The sequence below is a fragment of the Pristiophorus japonicus genome, chromosome 5, assembly GCF_044704955.1.
Source record: "Pristiophorus japonicus isolate sPriJap1 chromosome 5, sPriJap1.hap1, whole genome shotgun sequence".
Classification (NCBI taxonomy): Eukaryota; Metazoa; Chordata; class Chondrichthyes; family Pristiophoridae; genus Pristiophorus; species Pristiophorus japonicus.
Window position 1 is genome coordinate 263087807 of NC_091981.1, and position 23058 is coordinate 263110864.

General features: G+C 43.9%; 1 protein-coding gene across 9 annotated transcripts in view; it reads right to left on the bottom strand.

Annotated features, from left to right (window-relative positions):
• zmynd11 (zinc finger, MYND-type containing 11) overlaps positions 1-23058 on the bottom strand; it is a 223277-nt gene that overhangs the window by 75581 nt on the left and 124638 nt on the right. For all 9 annotated transcript variants that reach the window (XM_070881598.1, XM_070881597.1, XM_070881603.1 and 6 more), the window contains one exon: positions 17144-17218. In XM_070881598.1, coding sequence (XP_070737699.1) covers positions 17144-17218 — 75 coding nt within the window. The remainder of the gene's footprint in view (positions 1-17143; positions 17219-23058) is intronic.

The window sequence follows — 23058 nt, forward strand, 5'->3', positions numbered from 1 at the left end:
TTTGGTGGTCTGTACACAACTCCCACTAGCGCTTTCTGCCTCTTGGTATTCCGCAGCTCCACCCATACCAATTCCACATCATCCAAGCTAATGTCCTTTCTTACTATTGCATTAATTTCCTCTTTAACCAACAATGCAATCCCGCCTCCTTTTCCTTTTTGTCTATCCTTCCTAAATGTTGAATACCCCTGGATGTTGAGTTCCCAGCCTTGGTCACCCTGAAGCCATGTCTCCGTGATGCCAATTACATCATACCCGTTAACTGCTATCTGCGCAGTTAATTCGTCCACCTTATTCCGAATACTCCTCGCATTGAGGCACAGAGCCTCAGGCTTGCCTTTCTAACACACCTTGCCCCTTCAGAATTTTGCTGTAATGTGTCTTGAACGAGGAAAGAGAGGTAGACAGGGAGTTCCAGAGCTTGGGACTAGGCAACAGAAGGAACGGCCACCAATGGTTGAGCAATTATAATCAGAGATGCTCAACAGGGCAGAATTAGTGGAGCACAGGCATCTAGGGGGGTTGTGGGGCTGGAGAAGATTACAGAGATAGGGAGGAGTGAGTCCATGGAGGGATTTGAAAATAAGGATAAGAATTTTGAAATCGAGGCGTTGCTTAATCGGAGGCCAATGTAGGACAGGGAGCACAGGAGTGATGGGTGAGCGGGACTTGGTGCGAGTTAGGACAGGGATAGCTGAGTTTTGGATCACCTCTAGCTTATATAGGGTAGAATGAGAGGGGCCAGCCAGAATTATGTTGGAATAATCCAGTCTAGAGGTAACAAAGGCATGGGTGATGGTACAGAGGTGGAAATAGGCAGTCTTAGTTATGCTGTGGATATGGGATCGAAAGCTTATTTATTTCAGGGTCAAATATGACACAAAGGTTGCAAACAGTCTGGTTCAGCCTCAGACAGAAGTTAAGGAGCAGGATGGAGTCAGTGGACAGGGAATGGAGTTTGGGGTGGGGTCCGAAAACAATGGCTTCGATCTTCCCAATATTCAGTTGGACAAAATTTCTGCTCATCCAGAACTGAATGTCGGACAAACAGTCTGGCAATTTAGAGACCGTGGAGGGGTCGAGAGAAAGTGTTGAGGTAGAGCTGGTTGTCGTCAGTGTACATGAGCTTTCAGACGATGTCATCAAGGGGCAACATAGAGATGAGAAATAGGAGGGGAGCAAGGATAGATCCTTGAGGGACACCAGAGGTAACGATGCAGGGGCATGAAGAGGAGCCGTTGTAGGTGATTCTCTGGCTACGGTTAGATAGATAATAATGGAACCAGGCAAGTGCTGTCCCATCCAGCTGGACGACAGTGGAGAGGCTTTGGAGGATAGAGTGGTCAACCGTGTCAAAGGCTGCAGACAAGTCAAGAAGGACGAGGAGGGATAGTTTACCTTTGTCACAGTCACAAAGAATCTCATTTGTGACATTGATAAGTGTCGTTTCGGTACTGTGGCAGGCGTTGAATCCGGATTGGAGGGATTCAAACATGGAGTTGCGGGAAAGATGTGCATGGATTTGGGAGGCGACAACACATTCGAGGACTTTGGAGAGGAAAGGGAGATTTGAGGGGTGGTAGTTTACAAGGACGGAGGGGTCAAGCGTTGTTTTTTTTTGAGGAGAAAGGTGATGACGGCAGATTTGAGGGAAAGGGGGGCTGTACCTTAGGGGAGAGAACCGTTAACAATGTCAGCTAACATCGGAGCCAGAAAAGGAAGTTGGGTGGTCAGCAGTTTGGTGGGAATAGGGTCAAGGGAGCAGGAAGTGGGTGTCATGGACAGCATGGGCTTGGAGGGGTCATGAGGGAAGATCAGAGAGAAGCTGGAGAAAGATGTGAGGTCAGGGCTAGGGTGGGGGGAGCCTTAGAAGAGGTTTAGCGCATGATCTAGGGAAAGGAAGGGAAACAGAGACGGCCGGACGGATGGTCTCAATCTTGGAGGCAAAATTGTCCATGAGCTGCTCATACTTTGTCGGAGGTGAGGATGGAGACTGGGGAGAGGGGTTTAAAAAGGCGGTTTGCAGTGGAGAATAGAAGCCAGGGCTTATCTTTGCATTCCAGAATGATTCAGGAATAATGAGTGATTTGGCAGACAAGAGCAGGATCCGATAATGCATTATGTGGTCCAGCCATATCTGGTGGTGAATGGCTAAACCAGTTATCCGTTCAAGTCCGTGTCCCTTGGACTTAAGGGAACAAAGATCAGGGCTGTTCCATGGGGAATGGTCAGTGCGCGAGAGAGACTAGGGCATCAAAGTTGGTGGTGAGGGTGTGATTGAGCAGATCAGTAGCTGCAGAAATGTCATGGTAAATGGAGGGCCAAAGGCTGGACAGTTGGCAGTTCCTAAGTGCAGTTGCAAGAGAGTCAGGAGAGAGGTTTTTCCAGGGGCGGATACAGAAAGAGGTAGGGTTGGGGGGATGGGGGATGTGGGTGGAGGGTGATACGAGGAAGTGGTCAGAGATGGCCTTATCTGCTATTGACACAATGGGAGTAGTGAAGCCACGAGAGATGGTAAGGTCAAGGGAGTGGCTGTGAATATGGGTTGGTGTGTTTACATGGAGGCGAGATTACATGGAAACAGAGAACATAAGTGCAGGAGTAGGCCATTTGGCACTTCGAGCCTGCACCACCATTCAATAAGATCATGGCTGATCATTCACCTCAGTACCCGTTTCCTGCTTTCTCGCCATACCACTTTAGGCGTAAGGGCCATATCTAACTCCCTCTTGAATATATCCATTGAACTGGCATCAACAACTCTCTGCGGCAGGGATTCCATAGGTTAACAACTCTCTGAGTGAAGAAGTTTCTCCTCATCTCAGTCCTAAATGGCTTACCCCTTATCCTGAGACTGTGTCCCCTGGTTCTGGACTTCCCAAACATCGGGAACATTCTTCCTGCATCTAACCTGTCCAGTCCCGTCAGAATTTTATATGTTTCTATGAGATCCCCTCTCATCCTTCTAAACTCCAGTGAATAAAGGCCCAGTCGATCCAGTCTCTCCTCATAGGTCAGTTCTGCCATCCTGGGAATCAGTCTGGTGAACCTTTGCTGCACTCCCTCAATAGCAAGAACGTCCTTCCTTAGATTAGGAGACCAAAACTGAACACAATATTCCAGGTGAGGCCTCACCAAGGCCTTATACAACTGCAGTAAGGCCTCCATGATCCTATACTCAAATCCTCTAGCTATGAAAGCCAACATACCATTTGTCTTCTTCACCGCCTGCTGTACCTGCAAGCCAACTTTCAATGACTGATGAACCATGACACCCAGGTTTTGTTACACCTCCCCTTTTCCTAATCTGCCGCCATTCAGATAATATTCTGCCTTCGTGTTTTTGCCCTCAAAGTGGATAACCTCACATTTATCCACATTACACTGCATCTGCCATACATTTGCCCACTCACCTAACCTGTCCAAGTCACCCTGCAATTCTCTTATCATCCTCCTCACAGCTCACACCGCCACCCAGTTTAGTGTCATCTGCAAACTTGGAGATATTACACTCAATTCCTTCATCTAAAATCATTAATGTATATTGTAAATAGCTGGGGTCCCAGCACTGAGCCCTGCGGCACCCCACTAGTCACTGCCTGCCATTCTGAAAAGGACCCGTTTATCCTGACTCTCTGCTTCCTGTCTGCCAACCAGTTCTCTATCCACGTCAGTACATTACCCCCAATACCATGTGCTTTAAATTTTGCACACCAATCTCTTGTGTGAGACCTTGTCAAAAGCCTTTTGAAAGTCCAAATACACCACATCCACTGGGTCTCCCTTGTCCACTCGACCAATTACATCCTCAAAAAATTCCAGAAGATTTGTCAAGCATGATTTCCCTTTCATAAATCCACACTGATTTGGACCGATTCTGTCACTGCTTTCAAAATGCACTGCTATTTCATCTTTAATATTGATGACAACATTTTCCCCACTACTGATGTCAGGCTATAATTACCCGTTTTCTCTCTCCCTCCCTTTTTAAAAAGCGGTGTTACATTAGCTACCCTCCAGTCCATAGGAACTGATCCAGAGTCGATAGACTGTTGGAAAATTATCACCAATGCATCCACTATTGCTAGGGCCACTCCTTAAATACTCTGGGATTTCAGGCCCCGGGGATTTATCGGCCTTCGATCCCATCAATTTCCCTAACACAATTTCCCACCTAATAAGGATTTCCTTCAGTTCCTCCTTCTCACTAGACCCTCAGTCCCCTAGTATTTCCGGAAGGTTATTTGTATCTTCCTTTGTGAAGACAGAACCAAAGTATTTCTTCAACTGGTCTGCCATTTCTTTGTTCCCCATTATAAATTCACCTGAATCTGACTGCAAGAGACCTACGTTTGTCTTCACTAATCTTTTTCTCTTCACATATCTATAGAAGCTTTTGCAGTCAGTTTTTATGTTCCCGGCAAGCTTCCTCTCATACTCTATTTTCCCTCTCCTAATTAAACTCTTTGTCTTCCTCTGCTGAATTCTAAATTTCTCCCAGTCCTCAGGTTTGCTGCTTTTTCTGGCCAATTTATATGCCTCTTCCTTGGATTTAACACCATCAATATTTTCCCTTGTTAGCCATGGTTGAGCCACATTCTATTTTATTTTTACTCCAGACAGAGATGTACAATTGTTGAAGTTCATCCATGTGATCTTTAAATGTTTGCCAATGCCTATCCACCTTCAACCCTTTAAGTATCATTTAGAAACATAGAAAATAGGTGCAGGAGCAGGCCATTCGGCCCTTCTAGCCTGCACCGCCATTCAATGAGTTCATGGCTGAACATGCAACTTCAGTACCCCATTCCTGCTTTCTCGCCATACCCTTTGATCCCCCTCTTAGTAAGGACTTCATCTAACTCCTTTTTGAATATATTTAGTGAATTGGCCTCAACAACTTTCTGTGGTAGAGAATTCCACAGGTTCACCACTCTCTGGGTGAAGAAGTTTCTCCTCATCTCGGTCCTAAATGGCTTACCCCTTATCCTTCGACTGTGTCCCCTGGTTCTGGACTTCCCCAACATTGGGAACATTCTTCCTGCATCTAACCTGTCTAACTCTCAGAATTTTAAACGTTTCTATGAGGTCCCCTCTCATTCTTCTGAACTCCAGTGAATACAAGCCTAGTTGATCCAGTATTTCTTGATAGGTCAGTCCCGCCATCCCGGGAATCAGTCTGGTGAACCTTCGCTGCACTCCCTCGATAGCAAGAATGTCCTTCCTCAGGTTAGGAGACCAAAACTGTACACAGTACTCCAGGTTTGGCCTCACCAAGGCCCTGTACAACTGCAGCAACACCTCCCTGCCCCTGTACTCAAATCCCCTCGCTATGAAGGCCAACATGCCATTTGCTTTCTTAACCGCCTGCTGTACCTGCATGCCAACCTTCAATGACTGATGTACCATGACACCCAGGTCTCGTTGCACCTCCCCTTTTCCTAATCTGTCACCATTCAGATAATAGTCTGTCTCTGTTTTTACCACCAAAGTGGATAACCTCACATTTATCCACATTATACTTCATCTGCCATGCATTTGCCCACTCACCTAACCAAGTCGCTCTGCAGCCTCATAGCATCCTTCTCGCAGCTCACACTGCCAGTCAACTTAGTGTCATCTGCAAATTTGGAGATACTACATTTAATCCCCTCGTCTAAATCATTAATGTATAGTGTAAACAGCTGGGGCCCCAGCACCGAACCTTGCGGTACCCCACTAGTCACTGCCTGCCATTCTGAAAAGTCCCCATTTACTCCTACTCTTTGCTTCCTGTCTGACAACCATTTCTTAATCCATGTCAGCACACTACCCCGAATCCCATGTGCTTTAACTTTGCACATTAATCTCTTGTGTGGGACTTTGTTGAAAGCCTTCTGAACGTCCAAATATACCACATCAACTGGTTCTCCCTTGTCCACTCTATTGGAAACATCCTCAAAAAATTCTAGAAGATTTGTCAAGCATGATTTCCCTTTCACAAATCCATGCTGACTTGGACCTATCATGTCACCTCTTTCCAAATGCACTGATATGACATCCTTAACAATTGATTCCATCATTTTACCCACTACAGATGTCAGGCTGACCGGTCGGTCTATAATTCCCCGTTTTCTCTCTCCTTCCTTTTTTAAAAAGTGGGGTTACATTGGCTACCCTCCACTCCATAGGAACTGATCCAGAGTCAATGGAATGTTGGAAAATGACTGTCAATGTATCCGCTATTTCCAAGGCCACCTCCTTAAGTACTCTGGGATGCAGTCCATCAGGCCCTGGGGATTTATCGGCCTTCAATCCCATCAATTTCCCCAACACAATTTCCCGACTAATAAGGATTTCCCTCAGTTCCTCCTCCTTACGAGACCCTCTGACCCCTTTTATATCCGGAAGGTTGTTTATGTCCTCCTTAGTGAATACCGAACCAAAGTACTTGTTCAATTGGTCTGCCATTTCTTTGTTCCCCGTTATGACTTCCCCTGATTCTGACTGCAGGGGACCTATGTTTGTCTTTACTAACCTTTTTCTCTTTACATATCTATAGAAACTTTTGCAATCCGTCTTAATGTTCCCTGCAAGCTTCTTCTCGTACTCCATTTTCCCTGCCCTAATCAAACCCTTTGTCCTCCTCTGCTGAGTTCTAAATTTCTCCCAGTCCCCAGGTTCGCTGCTAGTTCTGGCCAATTTGTATGCCACTTCCTTGGCTTTAATACTATCCCTGATTTCCCTTGGTAGCCACGGTTGAGCCACCTTCCCTTTTTTATTTTTACGCCAGACAGGAATGTACAATTGTTGTAGTTCATCCATGCGGTCTCTAAATGTCTGCCATTGCCCATCCACAGTCAACCTCTTAAGTATCATTCGCCAATCCACGCCTCATACCTTCAAAGTTACCCTTCTTTAAGTTCTGGACCATGGTCTCTGAATTAACTGTTTCATTCTCCATCCTAATGCAGAATTCCACCATATTATGGTCACTCTTCCCCAAGGGGCCTCGCACAACGAGATTGCTAATTAATCCTCTCTCATTACACAACACCCAGTCTAAGATGGCCTCCCCCCTAGTTGGTTTCTCGACATATTGGTCTAGAAAACCATCCCTTATGCACTCCAGGAAATCCTCCTCTACCGTATTGCTTCCAGTTTGGTTAGCCCAATCTATGTGCATATTAAAGTCACCCATTATAACTGCTGCACCTTTCTTGTATGCACCCCTAATTTCCTGTTTGATGCCCTCCCCAACATCACTACTACTGTTTGGAGGTCTGTACACAACTCCCACTAATGTTTTTTGCCCTTTGGTGTTCTGCAGCTCTACCCATATAGATTCCACATCATCCAAGCTAATGTCCTTCCTAACTATTGCATTAATCTCCTCCTTAACCAGCAATGCTACCCCACCTCCTTTTCCTTTTATTCTATCCTTCCTGAATGTTGAATACCCCTGGATGTTGAGTTCCCAGCCCTGATCATCCTGGAGCCACGTCTCTGTAATCCCAATCACATCATATTTGTTAACATCTATTTGCAGAGTTAATTCATCCACCTTATTACGGATACTCCTTGCATTAAGACACAAAGCCTTCAGGCTTGTTTTTTTAACACTCTTTGTCCTTTTAGAATTTTGCTGTACAGTGGCCTTTTTTGTTCTTTGCCTTGGGTTTCTCTGCCCTCCACTTTTCCTCATCTCCTTTCTGTCTTTTGCTTTTGTCTCCTTTTTGTTTCCCTCTGTCTCCCTGCATTGGTTCCCATCCCCCTGCCATATTAGTTTAACTCCTCCCCAACAGCACTAGCAAACACTCCCCCTAGGACATTGGTTCTGGTCCTGCCCAAGTGCAGACCGTCCGGTTTGTACTGGTCCCACCTCCCCCAGAACCGGTTCCAATGCCCCAGGAATTTGAATCCCTCCCTGCTGCACCACTGCTCAAGCTACGTATTCATCTGCGCTATCCTGCGATTCCTACTCTGACTAGCACGTGGCACTGGTAGCAATCCCGAGATTACTACTTTTGAGGTCCTACTTTTTAAATTTAGCTCCTAGCTCCTTAAATTCGTTTTGTAGGACCTCATCCCTTTTTTTACCTATGTCGTTGGTACCAATGTGCACCACGACAACTGGCTGTTCTCCCTCTCTTTTTAGAATGTCCTGCACCCGCTCCGAGACATCCTTGACTCTTGCATCAGGGAGGCAACATACCATCCTGGAGTCTCGGTTGCGGCCGCAGAAACGCCTATCTATTCCCCTTGCAATTGAATCCCCTATCACTATCATTTGCCAGTCTATTCTAGCCAATTCACATCTCATACCATCAAAGCTACCTTTCCTGCAGTTCAGGACCCTCGTCTCTGAATTAACTGTGTCACTCTCCATCTTAATAAAAAATTCTACCATATTGTGGTCACTCTTCCCCAAGGGGCCTCGCACAACAAGATTGCTAATAAGTCCTTTCTCATTACACATCACCCAGTCTAGGATGGTCAGCCCTCTAGTTGGTTCCTTGACATATTGGTCCAGAAAACCATCCCTTATACACTCCAAGAAATCTCCTGCTCCGTACTGCTACCAGTTTGGTCATAGTCGCCTATGATAACTGCTGTACCTTCATTGCACCCATCCCTAATTTCTTGTTTGATGCTGTCCCCAACCTCACTACTACTGTTTGGTGGTCTGTACACAACTCCCACTAGCGTTTTCTGCTCCTTGGTATTCCACAGCTCCACCCATACAGATTCCACATCATCCAAGCTAATGTCCTTCCTTACTATTGCGTTAATTTCCTCTTTAACCAGCAACGCTACCCCCACCTCCTTTTCCTTTCGGTCTATCCTTCCTGAATGTTGACTGCCCCTGAATGTTGAGTTCCCAGCCTTGGTCACCCTGGAGCGATGTCTCCGTGATGCCAATCATATCATATTCATTAATTGCTGCCTGTGCAATTAATTCGTCCACCTTATTACGAATACTCCTCGCATTGAGGCACAGAGCCTTCAGGCTTGTCTTTTTAACACACTTTGCCCCTTTAGAATTTTGGTGTAATGTGGCCCTTTTTGATTTTTGCCTTGGGGTTCTCTGCCCTCCACTTTTACTTTTCTTCTTTCTATCTTTTGCTTCTGCCCCCATTCCACTTTTCTGTGTCTCCCTGCATAGGTTCCCGTTCCCATTCCCCTGCCATATAAGTTTAACTCCTCCCTAACAGCACTAGCAAATACTCCCCCCTAGGACATTAGTTCCGGTCCTGCCCAGGTGCAGACCGTCCGGTTTGTACTGGTCCCACCTCCCCCAGAACCAGTTCCAATGTCCCAGGAATTTGAATCCCTCCCTTCTGCAGCACTCCTCAAGCCACGTATTCATCTGAGCTATCCTGCAATTCCTACTCTGACTAGCACGTAGCAATCCTGAGATTACTACCTTTGAGGTCCTACTTTTTAATTTAACTCCTAGCTCCCTAAATTCACCTTGTAGGACCTCATCCCATTTTTTTACCTATATCGTTGGTACCTATATGGCTAACTGGCTGTTCACCCTCCCCCTCCAAAATGTCCTGCAACCGCTCCGTGACATCTTTGGCCCTTGCACCAGGGAGGCAACATACCATCCTGGAGTCTCGATTGCGGCTACAGAAATGTCTATCTATTCCCCTTACAATAGAATCCCTTACCACTATAGCTCTCGCACTCTTTTTCCTGCTCTCCTGTGCAGCAGAGCCACCCACGGTGCCATGGACTTGGCTGCTGTGGCCCTCCCCTGATGAGTCATCCCCCCCAGCAGTACCCAAAGCGGTGTATCTATTTTGGAGGGGGATGACCGCCGGGGACCTCTGCACTACCTTCCTTCCACTGCTCTCCCAGTTGGTCATCCATCCCATATCTGTCTGTGTAACCTTACCTGCGGTATGACCAACTCACTAAACGCGTTATTGACGGCATCCTCAGCATCACGGATGCTCCAGAGTGAATCCACCCGCAGCTCCAGTGCCGCAATGCGGTCTGTCAGAAGCTGCAGCAGGATACACTTCCCGCACATGTAGTCATCAGGGACACTGGAGGCATCCCCAAGTTCCCACATAGCACAGGAGGAGCATGACACGTGCCCGAGCTCTCCTGCCATGACTTAACCCCTAGATTAACTTAATTTGCCCATAACAATGATAAAGGTTACCTACCGATAAAGGAAAAAAGAAAAGAAAAACTACTCACCAATCACCAGCCAATCACGGGAGGATAGGAGGCTAGTGAACTCAGGAGAGAGCATGATGAATTTAGATGGAGGTTGAAATCACTGAGGATGAGAAGTCATTCAGTGCAGAGGTTGAGAAGAAATATCGGTAATAACATTTTAATGGCACTTGGGTGGGCAGTAGAGAACGAGAATTTTAAATGAGAGGCGAGAAGGGTGGAATAGGGCGAGATGCTCAAAGGAGGGGAAGTGCCGAAGGAGTAGGGGAATAGACCACGGTGCGATTTGTTGATGAAAGCCACACTGCCACCACGGTGGTCTGAGCAGGGCAAAGACATGGAAGGTATAGCCAGGCAGGCAGGCTTCATTTAAGGTGTCATCAATTTCTACATCATAATTTAGTTCATAGCAATCCATGTTCAAAATAACAACTTCCACTGAAAGCAAGTCCTCTCACGCCTGGGGAAACCGATGTTACATTATTCATAAACCGCTTATTAAAGATCATTTACATGGGGAGGGGGTGAGGTATTTTAAATGAAATTGCTCTCCCTTTCCTTTTAGTAACTCTACCAAAGTAGAAAAAGATTAACTACCATCTTAAAGAAGAAATCATACTTTTAATTCCTGTCCTGAAATTGTATTTCCAACATCCGAGTTCACCAGGGAGTGGGTCAGCCACGTAAACTGCAGGCTCCCCGAATGAGCACCTCCAATGACTCATCATAAATTGGAATACTTTTCAGATCTTGCAGCCAGTAGTGATTTTGAGATTTAGTGCCAGCAGGAACATTGCAATACTGTACCAAAATGTAAACATTTTAGGAGTCCCAAAGACCGGTATCTGGAACTGAAAGGGATACGAATTCTTGCTGTTAATATAAATAGAACCAATTGCTGGCAATCTCTGCTGACTAAGCTGAGTGACACTATTGCAACATTCTGATCTTTCTCAAGAGAGATTAAAAGAAAGAAATCTCAGATGAAGCAACAAAGTTTAAATAGGGAAAAATAAGTGTGGGTGTTGAGAATACAGAGTACAGAACTAGCATAAGACTGTGCTAATATGTCATCAAATTTTACTTGAATCAGGAATTTGGACAGATACCACAAAGTATTTTATTTACATTAAATATTTTAAGATTACAGGCACTGAAATTTTAATTTGATACTTCTTTGGATAATACTATTTTTTTTTAAGTTTAGCAGGTGAATCAAATCTTTTTCACTTTTGATTTTCTTTTGTTAAAAGGTAACATCCCACCCAAGATTGAATTTTCCATAGTGTAAGATTTTGGGTGAAGCTAAAGAGAGCTTTTATTTTGGACTGCAAGATTATTTTTAAAGTAAAGTTTTTGCCTAAAGTATGTATTTTACTGACACTTAGACAAAAAAACGCAATTTATGAATTTTCATTGGATATACACTTAGCTTGCTTTCAATATTGAATGCAACACTGAAAATTGACTAAGAGCTTCAAACATCACCCTCAACGCAGCATCGGAACATTAATCAGCAACGTTAACTCTGTTTTTCTCCTCACAGATGCTGCCTCACCCGCTGAGATTTCCAGCATTTTCTGTTTTTATATTAAAAAGAACAAAACAGACTACCCTTAAATTCACAACAGAAATTATTTTGACTGAGGAAGCAGGAAGAACAACTTTTCTTTTAACTCGACTCACCTCTTCCAAATAAAAGGTATCTCTACGAGAACCAGCATAGACCCTAGCTATGCCTGCGCTTTCATGGAATACAGGGAACGTTCATTGCTCCAGTCCGACCAGTGTTCCCTCCCTGACCTCTTTGTCCAGTGCACTGATGACCGTGTTGGTGCCATTTCCTGCTCTCGCCCTGAACTGAAAAATTTCATCAACATTGGTTTGAACTTCACGTGGTCCATCTCCAACGTCATATATTCCAGCCAGGCACAAAAAAGGTTTCTCAGTTCAACCCACTGGGTCTCACTACATTTACCTCGATATTGGTCATGTAAAGGCACACTCTCATTCCTCGGGAATACAAGGCTGACAGTGATGCTGATCCTAGGGAAAATGTCTATTGCAAAAAAAAACAAATCCCACCTTTTTGTTGAATAGTTAACAAAATTTTCATCCACAATTCCAATTTTTTTTTTTAAATTGGATGTCATTAGTTTCTAAATATTGCAGTGATCCCAGTAATAATTAAAATATTCAATAATTTATGCTATTATATATTCAAACACTACTAGCGCGAACAGTAATACCAATATACACCGAAATAAAACACCACTACTCGTAGTAACACTACTAATATTCTCATTGTAACTACAATATGCTCAAAAGATGGTCAGCTCCAGGAATCAATGCACGTTCTCACCTGGTTCCATTCTTATCTATCTAATCGTAGCCAGAGAATCACCTGCAATGGCTTCTCTTCCCACTCCCACATCGTTACCTCTGGTGTCCCACAAGGATCTATCCTAGGCCCACTCCTATTTCTCATCTACATGTTACCCCTTGACAAATTCATCCGAAAACACGTCAGTTTCTACATGTACGCCGACGACACCCAGTTCTACCTCACTACCACATTGCTCGACCCCTCCACGGTCTCTAAATTGTCAGACTGCTTGTCCTGCATCTAGTTCTGGATGAGCAGAAATTGTGTCTAATTGAATACTGGGAAGACCGAAGCCATTGTTTTCAGTCCCCGCCACAAACTCCGTTCCCTAGCCACTGACTCCATCCCTCTTCGCAACTTCTGTCTGAGGCTGAACCAGACTGTCGCAACCTTGGTGTCATACTTGACCCTGAAATGAGCTTCCAACCACATATCTGCAGCATAACTAAGACCGCCTATTACCACCTTCTTAACATCGATCGTCTCCGCCCTTGCCTCAGCTCATTCGCTGCTGAAGCCCTCCATCCATGCCTTTGTTACCTCTAGACTTGACTGTTCCAATGTACACCTGGCTGGCCTCCCACATTCTACCCTGCGTAAATTAAAGGTGATCCAAAATTCGGTTGCTCGTGTCTTAACGCGCACCAAGTCCCCCTCACCCATGCTTGCTGACCTACATTGGCTCCTGGTTAAGCAACGCCTCGATTTCAAAATTCTCATCTTTGTTTTCAAATCCCTCCATGGTCTCACTCCTCCCCATCTCCGTAATCTCCTGCAGTCCCACAAGCCACCAACCCCCTCCTCCCCCCGAGATGTCTGCACTCCTCTAGTTCTGCCCTGTTGAGAACCCCTGATTATAATCGCTTAACCATTTGTTGCCGTGCCTTGTTGCCTTGGCACTATGCTCTGGAACTCCTTGCTTAAACCTCACCACTTCTCCATCCTCCTTCAAGACGCTCTTTAAAACCTATCTCTTTGACCAAGTTTTTGGTCACCTGCCCTAATTTCTCCTTATGCAGCTCGGTGTCAAATTTTTTGTCTCAATACTCCTATGAAGCGCCTTGGCATGTTTCACTACGTTAAAGGCGCTATATAAATACAAACTGCTGTTGTCGTTGTTTTAACATACTTTGTTTCTCAATGTTTTATGGAACTCTTTGACTTGGTTCTGTAAGAACATTACTCTGAAATGCATGACCTACTCAGAACAGCTTTATAATTTGATTTTACATGAAGAGTTTTTAAAAAAAGGGACACAAAAATGGAACTGAACATAGAAATTAGATGAAGCGCAATGGCCTCAACATGCTGGTACTTTTTACATGGCACTGCCCTTCATTTGCAACGAAGAAATTTCTTCATTGGTAACCGGTGGATTCTTCAAGCAACTGACGTCAGCACTGAGTGAGTCGGTAACAAAGCCAAAATGCATGTTTGACTCCAAACTGTTAAATCCTTCAACAAAACTAGGAGAAGGTTGTGCAATTCTTGGAACTCTGTGGATCATCTGCAATATTACTAATTTCATTAGCTGTAATTGCAGCCGAGAAGTGTGCCAGCACACACCTGGTTCAAACTGGTTTACAAAACCAAGCACACATTGCTCAAGTTCAATGAACAGCCAACATCTTTCCTTGCAATTCCAAATTTAATTTGGCCAGATGCAGCAACATGCCTGTTAGAAAAGGCCAAATCCATGGCATTTTTCTGCCATGACTACTTTCACAGGATTGAGCAATTCACAAAAAAAACAAAGCAGCGCACTGTGCAGTGAAGCAGGAGGTCTAAATTAGGGAGATTTTCCACCCTAAATTATCAGAGATTTTGGAATTGGCTGCAGTTCAATGCATCTGCTTCAATGTAGTTTACAATTTCCAAAACAATTTTCATGAAGTGCTTCAAATTCTGGAACAAGTTTGCAGATGACACTAAACTGGGTGGCAGTGTGAGCTGTGAGGGGGACGCCGAGGCGCTGCAGGGTGACTTGGACAGGTTAGATGAGTGGGCAAATGCATGGCAGATGCAGTATAATGTGGATAAATGTGAGGTTATCCACTTTGGGGGCAAAAACGCGAAGACAGATTATCTGAATGATGGCAGATTAGGAAAAGGGGAGGTGCAACAAGACCTGGGTGTCATGGTACATCAGGTCATTGAAAGCTGGCATACAGGTACAGCAGGCGGTGAAGGCGGCAAATGGTATGTTGGCCTTCATAGCTAGATGATTTGAGTATAGGAGCAGGGAGGTCTTACTGCAGTTGTACAGGGCCTTGGTGAGGCCTCACCTGGAATAGTGTGTTCAATTTTGGTCTCCTAATCGGAGGAAGGACGTTCTTGCTATTGAGGGAGTACAGCGAAGGTTCACCAGACTGATTCCCGGGATGGCCGAACTGACATATGAGGAGAGACTGGATCAACTGGGCCTTTATACATTGGAGTTTAGAAGGATGAGAGAGGATCTCATAGAAACATACAAGATTCTGACGGGGCGGGACAGGTTAGATGCGGGTAGATTGTTCCCGATGTTGGGGAAGTCCACAACCAGGGGACACAGTCTTAGGATAAGGGGTCGGCCATTTAGGACTGAGATGAGGAGAAACTTCTTCACTCAGAGAATTGTTAACCTGTGGAATTCCGTACCGCAGAGAGTTGTTGATGCCGGTTCATTGGATATATTCAAGAGGGAGTTAGAAATGGCCCTTACAGCTAAAGGGATCAAGGGGTATGGAGAGAAAGCAGGAAAGGGTTACTAAGAGAATGATCAGCCATGATCTTATCGAATGGTGGTGCAGGCTCAAAGGGTCGAATGGCCTACTCCTGCACCTATTTTCTATGTTTCTATGTAACTTTCATTTCAGCTGCTCCAAAATATGATGCAACAAAATGTCCAGAATTCAGGAAAGCGGTCATCGGTTTCAAAGCTTCGTTGGCCCGCTTACTAATCTTAAAATTGCTGGCACCCCATCTACGGTAAGTTTCTGTAAAGGTGACCTCGCTTTCTGATCAATTGAAATCAAGATTCCCTTGATATTTGCAATCCGGATTCCATCTTTCAATGAATGCCAAGCAATTCTTCCATCACAATGCATTCAGACAAAATATGCACAATTATTGAGACTTGCCCTCAATGCAAGACTCAGTTAATCCAAGACTTAAATATACTACCTCTAGAGCGAATGTAGTTGTGATTCGATACCGCTTAGATTGGAGATCCGCTGTTCTGTATGAGGAAACAGCCGCAGATTTAAAATGTCATTTTGCTATTGATTGTAGATATCCCTATGCCTATACAATGTCACTAACAAACATTTCCACCAAATCACTCTTGGAACAACTCTTTATTCCAGAGACAATATTCCACACACAGTTAGAGTCAAGTCTCGGCTTGTTTAGTCTATTTTCTAGAAATGTATTTTTTTTATACAAGTTAATTTTTCAAGATCAAAAATAAGCCTCAGAATCTAGTGTAAAATTCTCATCAATGTGCTCAGAATTAGTGCTGGAATGACAAAGATTTGTCATGAACAAGGCTGTCCTCAGGGCTTCCATTATACTTCATAAAATAAATAACTCAGTTCCAAGTCCTTTTTGCTTATGATGCTGGTGCCCATACTGCTCCTCTGACCTGCTCTCTTAAAATAGCACTTCTCGCTTGCTAACCACAGGACAAGTCCAATATGCGTGACGGTGGCCAAGTCATACTCCAAAAATCACGTTTAGGTGATCTCCTAAAAACCAAGCATTGAATAGCTGATGGTTCCATTTTAGGAATCAATGAAACCAGTAATCCCATCCTCTGCTCATACTTCAACCCTCTGTAGATTACAATAACTAGCCTTTCCAGCATCCCAAGCTGCCTTGTAGCTTTGGCCATCTTCTGCTTACATGGTTTGGAAGATAAAGTTTCAAAGTGCAACCACTACTAACCCTGTATGGGTAACAAGAAGCGAATTGGTGCCAGCAGCTCACAACTCTCCATCTCCAGCACTGGGTGCCTCATTATAGATTCATTGCTACTGAAATAATGTCACACTTGTGTGAAACATGCAATACAAAACAATTTGTGATTTAATTCCTTCATTTCACCTGAATAAATAAGACCTACAGTACCTGGGAAAAGCAGTGGCACTTGAAGAAATAAAACCATTGATTTAGCTTCTGCAACTTCCACAAAAAAATTAAAAAGTGCCAAAGTAGCAGAATGATTGCCAATTAAAAATTCACTTTTATATTGGGCTGCAAAAAAACCCTTTGTACATCCAACTTTGAACAGAATTATTTTATTAATCTAAATTCATGAAATGTAAATTTTAAACATTTGAGAAAAAATATTCAACGGTGATGTATATTTTGAAAAATCTAGCAGGAATCGATTGGAATTAAGGACACTGGATGCAAGGCTGGTGAGTAGGAGTACATGACAGACAAGCTTCCATCAGCTAAATGGCCTTTTCCTGACTCTATTTTTACTTGCGTTCTAATGTCATTTATGGTACGAGATCAAAGGGAAAGAAACACCAGCAGCACAAAATAATGATTTACTGTAGTTTGGAACAGTGCTTATTTCCTGAAACAGATACTCACCCTCTCCTTCATGCGAGAAACAATGTAACCCAAATATCTGCCCATAGCTTGCTTGGTTGTCTTCTTTTTCAGGCTCTATGATGAACAAAAGTTAAATTAGTAAAGCATTACTCACTGACCATTCTACTAGAACAATAAGCAAAGTAACTCTTGAAGACATTCAATTTACATTAACTCAGAGCCTCAGGCATATGCAACCGATTTCACATACTAAAAACTATTTGATTCATAACAGCGGCAGATAATTTTTCAAGAGAGACTATGTAATTGATTCTGAAAAACATTAAGCCCAAGGCTGTATGCCGGATATTAAAAAAAATGCTTCTGGTTTACTAACATAGGAAGCCGACTGGTTATGCACTAAGAAAGAAATCTATTATTAGTCATTTTATCCATTTGAAGGCTCCCGAGCTTTGAAATGGGTTGCAAACATCTATAGGTGTCAAAGAGATCAGCCGGTGCTCACAAGATTATCCAGAACTTTGGATAATATCCCAGATCAAGTCTTATTCACCCATCAACCCTGTTCTCCACTGATGTATGTTAGCTTCCAGTACCCCAACACCACCAATTTAAAAGTTGCATCCTCCTATGAGGAGAGATTCAGTAGATTGGGCCCATACTCTCTGGCATTTAGAAGAATGAGAGGTGATCTCATTGAAACAAACCAGATTCTGAGGAGAATTGACAGTGTAAAAAAAAACCTAAGACTTGCATTTATATAGCGCCTTTCACGACCACCGTACGTCTCAAAGCATTTTACAGCCAATGAAGTATTTTTGAAGTGTAGTCACTGTTGCAATGTAGGAAACACGGCAGCCAACTTGCGCACTGCAAACTCCCAAAAACAGCAATGTAATAATGACCAGATAATCTGTTTTTTTTTGGTTATATTGATTGAGGGATAAATATTGGCCAGGACACCAAGGATTATTCCCCTGTTCTTCTTCAAAATAGTGCCGTGGGATGTTTACGTCTACCTGAGAGAGCAGATGGGCCTTGGTTTAACATCTCTTCCGAAAGACGGCACCTCCGACAGTGCAGCACTCCCTCAGCACTGCACTGGAGTGTCAGCCTAGATTTATGTGCTCAAGTCTCTGGAGTGGGATTTGACCTCACAACCTTCTGACTCAGGTGAGTGTGCTACTCACTGAGCCACGGCTGACAAATTGTTTGACCTGGCTGGAGAGTCTAGAACTAGGGGGCAAAGTCTCAGGATAAGGGGGTGTCCATTTAACACTGAGATGAGGAGGAATTTCTTCACTCAGAGGGTTCAGAATCTTTGCAATTCTCTACCCCATTGGACTGTGGATGCTCAGTCATTGTGTATGTTCAAGGTCGAGATAGGTAAGATTTTTGGACTTCAGGAGAAATCAAAGGATATGAGGATCGGGCGGGAAAATGGAGTCGAGGTCAAAGATCAGCCATGATCTTAGTGAATGGCGAAACAGACTCAAAGTGACGTATGGCCTGCTCTTGCTCCTAATTCTTGTGTTATGTTCTTCACAGCCTCGCTCCTCCCCATCTCTGTAGCCTTCTCCAGCCCTACAACTCGCCCAAGAGCTTTGCATTCCTCCAACTCTGGCCTCTTGGACATTCCCAACTCCCTTCGCCCTACCATGGACAACCGTGCCTTCAGCCACTTAGGTTCTATGCTCTGGAATTCCCTCCCTAAAACTCTCTGCCGCTCCACCTCCATCTCCTCATTTAAGACCTTCCTTAAAAACCTCACTGCCCAAACGTTTAGTCACCCTTCTTTGGCTCGGTGTTGATATTGGTTTGATTATTGTTTGAGAAGCAGCTTGGGACATTTTTGTCTACGTTTAAGGTGCTATATAAATGAAAGTTGTTACCGTTGAAGATACTAGAATAGGGTTCCACTTCAAGACTAAGAAATAATAGTGGACATCAATGCAGTGCTCTCAGCTCTGAAATTTTTTATAAAACTAATAGATTTCGCATTACAATGGTCAATGTGACTCAGCAAGAAGTGTTGTGTGATAGGAGTGTAATATAATGTAACACAATGTAATGATTTCACACCAAAAATAAAATGAAGTGTCCATTTACAAAAAAGTGAAAATAAAAAATATGAGAGTTCACCAAAGTAAGCTCAAACTTTACTGTTGTCCGGGCTCATTTGACAGTGTTGTTGAAGAGCTGTCAATATTTCAAAGCCTTAGGGACATTTACAAAATCAGTAAGAGTGATAACTTTGGCTTGCCTCCCTGTCCAGGAATGGGGTGTTTAACTAAATTTGAATGCCTAACTGGACAGAAACAGCTTTCTGCCAATCTCAACAGTGTGACGTATACTTTTAAAGTGTAGTGCCCGAAGATGGCACATTAAATCGATAATGACTGCCGATTTCCATGTAGTTATAGTAGTGCATTCCAAAGGTCAACAATTTTAGTTTGAATCACAAACTTTGTACATTTTGTGCTCCCAAAGTTTGGAACCTTTGCAGTAGTGCTGGACATCAGTTTATCTGGCTATTTTAAGGCAAATTAGCCTTTAATCATAAAAGCAACATCAGTATATTTATCCAATCCTATTTCTCAACGTTATTCAACTATACACAAGAACATATGATAAGAATTAGGAGCAGGAGGAGGCCTTTCGGCCCCTCAAGCCTGCTCCGCCATTCAATGAGATCATGACTGATCTTCGACCTCAACTCCACTTTCCTGCACAATCCCCATATCCCTTCATTCCCTTAATATTCAAAAATCTATCAATCTCTGTCTTGAATATACTCAAAGACTGAGCCTACACAGCTCTGAGGTAGATAATTCCAAAGATTCACTCCCCTCTGAGTGAAGAAATTTTTCCTCATCTCAGACCTAAATGGCCGACCCCTTATTCTGAGACGGTGACCCCTGGTTCTAGACTCACCAGCCAGGGGAAACATCCTCCCTGCATCTACCCTATCAAGCCCTGTAAAAATGTTGTATGTTTCAATGAGATCACCTCTCATTCTCCTAAACTCTAGAGAATATTGGCCTAGCCTACTCAATCTCTCTGCATAGGACAATTCCCCATCCCAGGAATCAGGTTGGTGAACAATTCATTCCTTTTTTAAATCGTCTCTGGTCTAAGCTTATCTAAGATCCACTCTCCAATCAAAAAGTAACTTTCCAAAAGCATCTTTTGTTATAAGAACGTAAAAAATAGGTGCAGGAGTAGGCCATTTAGCCCCTCGAGCCTGCTCCACTATTCAATAAGATCATGGCTGATCTGATCCTGGCCTCAACTCCACTTCCCCGTCCGCTCCCCAAAACCCTAGACTCCCTTATCGCTCAAAAATCTATCTCCACCTTAAATATATTCAATGACCGAGCCTCCACAGCTCTCTGGGGCAGAGAATTCCAAAGATTCACAGCCCTCAGAGAGAAGTTGTTCCTCCTCATTTCTGTTTTAATTGGGCGAGCCCTTATTCTGAAACTATATCCCTTAGTTCTAGATTCCCCCACGAGGGGAAGCATGCTCTCTGCATCTACCCTGTCAGCCCCTCTCAAAATCTTATACGTTTCAATAACCTGGAACGGGTCCTTGGCCAGGCTGCTAGATGAAGTATCTCATTGCAGTCCACTTCAGGGTGAGGCATAAGAAATCAGCCGAGCTCACAAAGCCCACCAGTTGCTCAACATGGAACAACACGAACAACCAAGAGAAAGTTTGCAGCCTAGCCTACTCCATTTAATTGGTTCATTATTGTGGATGGTAGAGGGGAATTTGAAAAATCCAGTCAAATTGCAAAAACAAAATGAGTTGTTCGCAAAAAAATCAGCAGCTGCCAATTAAGTTTTAATTGAAAGGGAACAGAAGCCATCAGAAAACACAGCCCTGGAATGTTTTTACAGATAATATGACAACAACAGGCATATACAATAAATTTGAATCGGAGGATCTTGCAACTCTCAACTTCTTTTGCACTGGAATGTTTCCATATATAAAAACAGGATGTGACTGCTTTCAACGAACAGGAAGTAGTTGCGCATGCGCAGTCTGTGTTTTTGGTTGTTTGCTTCAGGACTCATGGGACCTGGGGAAAAATGCCAGGAACACGGAGTAGACCTTTGGGTCTCATGGGCTACAGGAAAAAAAAACAGAATCATCGACATTTTCAGATTAATGCGCAAAACGCTTCTGCGCAGCTTCCAGTTCGTTGGCAGCATTCACGGCAATAAAAATATACTTCAAAATAAGAGTTAAGTACTTTACACAAATTAATAAACAGCATCCAGGTTGCAGCTCTAAGAATGCTATTTGTACTGTAATACAGTTTTATATACTTCATCTCCCAATAGCCTCAGTACATCTAATAAATATAGAAGAAAGGAAACAATGATGGAATTAACAAATTTCTATTCACGCCAAAGATCTGTATTGAAATTGAATTCTTCAGCATGTGGGAATTTTTCAAAGATTGCAGAAGGAGAGGTGATCTCATTGAAACATACATTTTTGAAAGAACTAGGCTATTTGGAAAATATTCAAAATGGTTTGCACACGAGTCTAGTTTCAAACCCACAATAGCCTCTCCTTACTCCCCTTAAAAAATTGTAATTAAAGCATTTCCTGAAACAAAGTTTGTTTGGAAAGTAAAGTAACAGAACAAAAGAAATAGGATAGATCAATAAATTTCTCACGTTGTACAACAGCTTGCACTTATATAGCGCCTTTAATATAGTAAAACGTCCCAACATGTATCACAGGAGTGTGATTAAAAAGATTTGGCACCTAATCACATAAGGATAGAAAAGAGGCAGGTTTTAAGGAGGGTCTTAAAAGGAGGGGAGGGTGTTAGAGAGGCGGAGAGGTTTAAAGGGAGAGAATGAGAGTTTGGAGGCAGCTGAAGGCACGGCAGCCAAGAGTGGAGCGATGAAAATCAAGGGTTGGCAAGACACCAAAATTGGAGGAGCACAGAGATCTTGGAGGGTTGCAAGACTGGAGGAGGTTTCAGAGATAGGGAGGGGCAAGGCCATGAAAACATTTGAAAACAATGATGAGAATTTTAAAATTGAGGCGCTGCCAACCAGAAGCCTGGCTCAGTGAGCACTGGGTGATAGGCCTTGGTACGAGTTAGGATATGAACAGCAGGGCTTTGGTTGAGCCTAAGTTTATGTAGGGTGGAAGATGGGAGCCTGGCCATTAGAGCATTATAATAGTCATGTCTAAAGGCAGCATAGGCATGGATGAGCAGCAGCAGATGAGCTGAGGTAGGGGTGGAGTTAGGTGATGTTAGAGAGATAGAAGTATGAATCTTGGTGATGGAGCAGATGGAAGCTCATCTCTGGGTCAAGTAAGACACCAAGGCAGTGAACAGTCTGGTTCAGCCTCAGATAGTTGCCAGGGAGAGGGATGGAGTCAGTGGCTAGAGTTTCTGTCAGGATCTGAAGACTTTGGTCTTCCCAATATTTAGTTGGAGGAGCTATCTGCTCATCCAGTGCTGGATATCGTACAAGCAGGGTGACAAATCAGAGATAGTGGAGGGGTTGGAACTTCGGCAGGGCCCAGGTACAGCAGAGGGGCGGCAAATGATCAGGGCGGAGGTGCGACGAGAGATCGTGGCGGAGGTGCAGCGAATGACCATGGCAGAGGAACGGAGAGAGATCGGGGCACACGAGCGACGTGATCAGGACCCTGGAGGGAGAGAGATTGCAGAGTGATTTGTTCGGAGCCCAGAAGAGACGAGGACCCAGCCCACACTATGATGTGTGTTTGCACTAGGTCTATGCAGCAGAGCTGGTCTTGGTTAATCCTTGCCACTGGACCAAGACCTAGCTCTGTCAAGCCCGTGCGGTGGCTGGTGTGCAACGGCCACCACACATTAAAAAAAATCCCCGCACAGGCATCTTCCACCCTTCAAAATGTAGTTCGCGACCTGGAATATCAGGTCCTCATCGAAACAC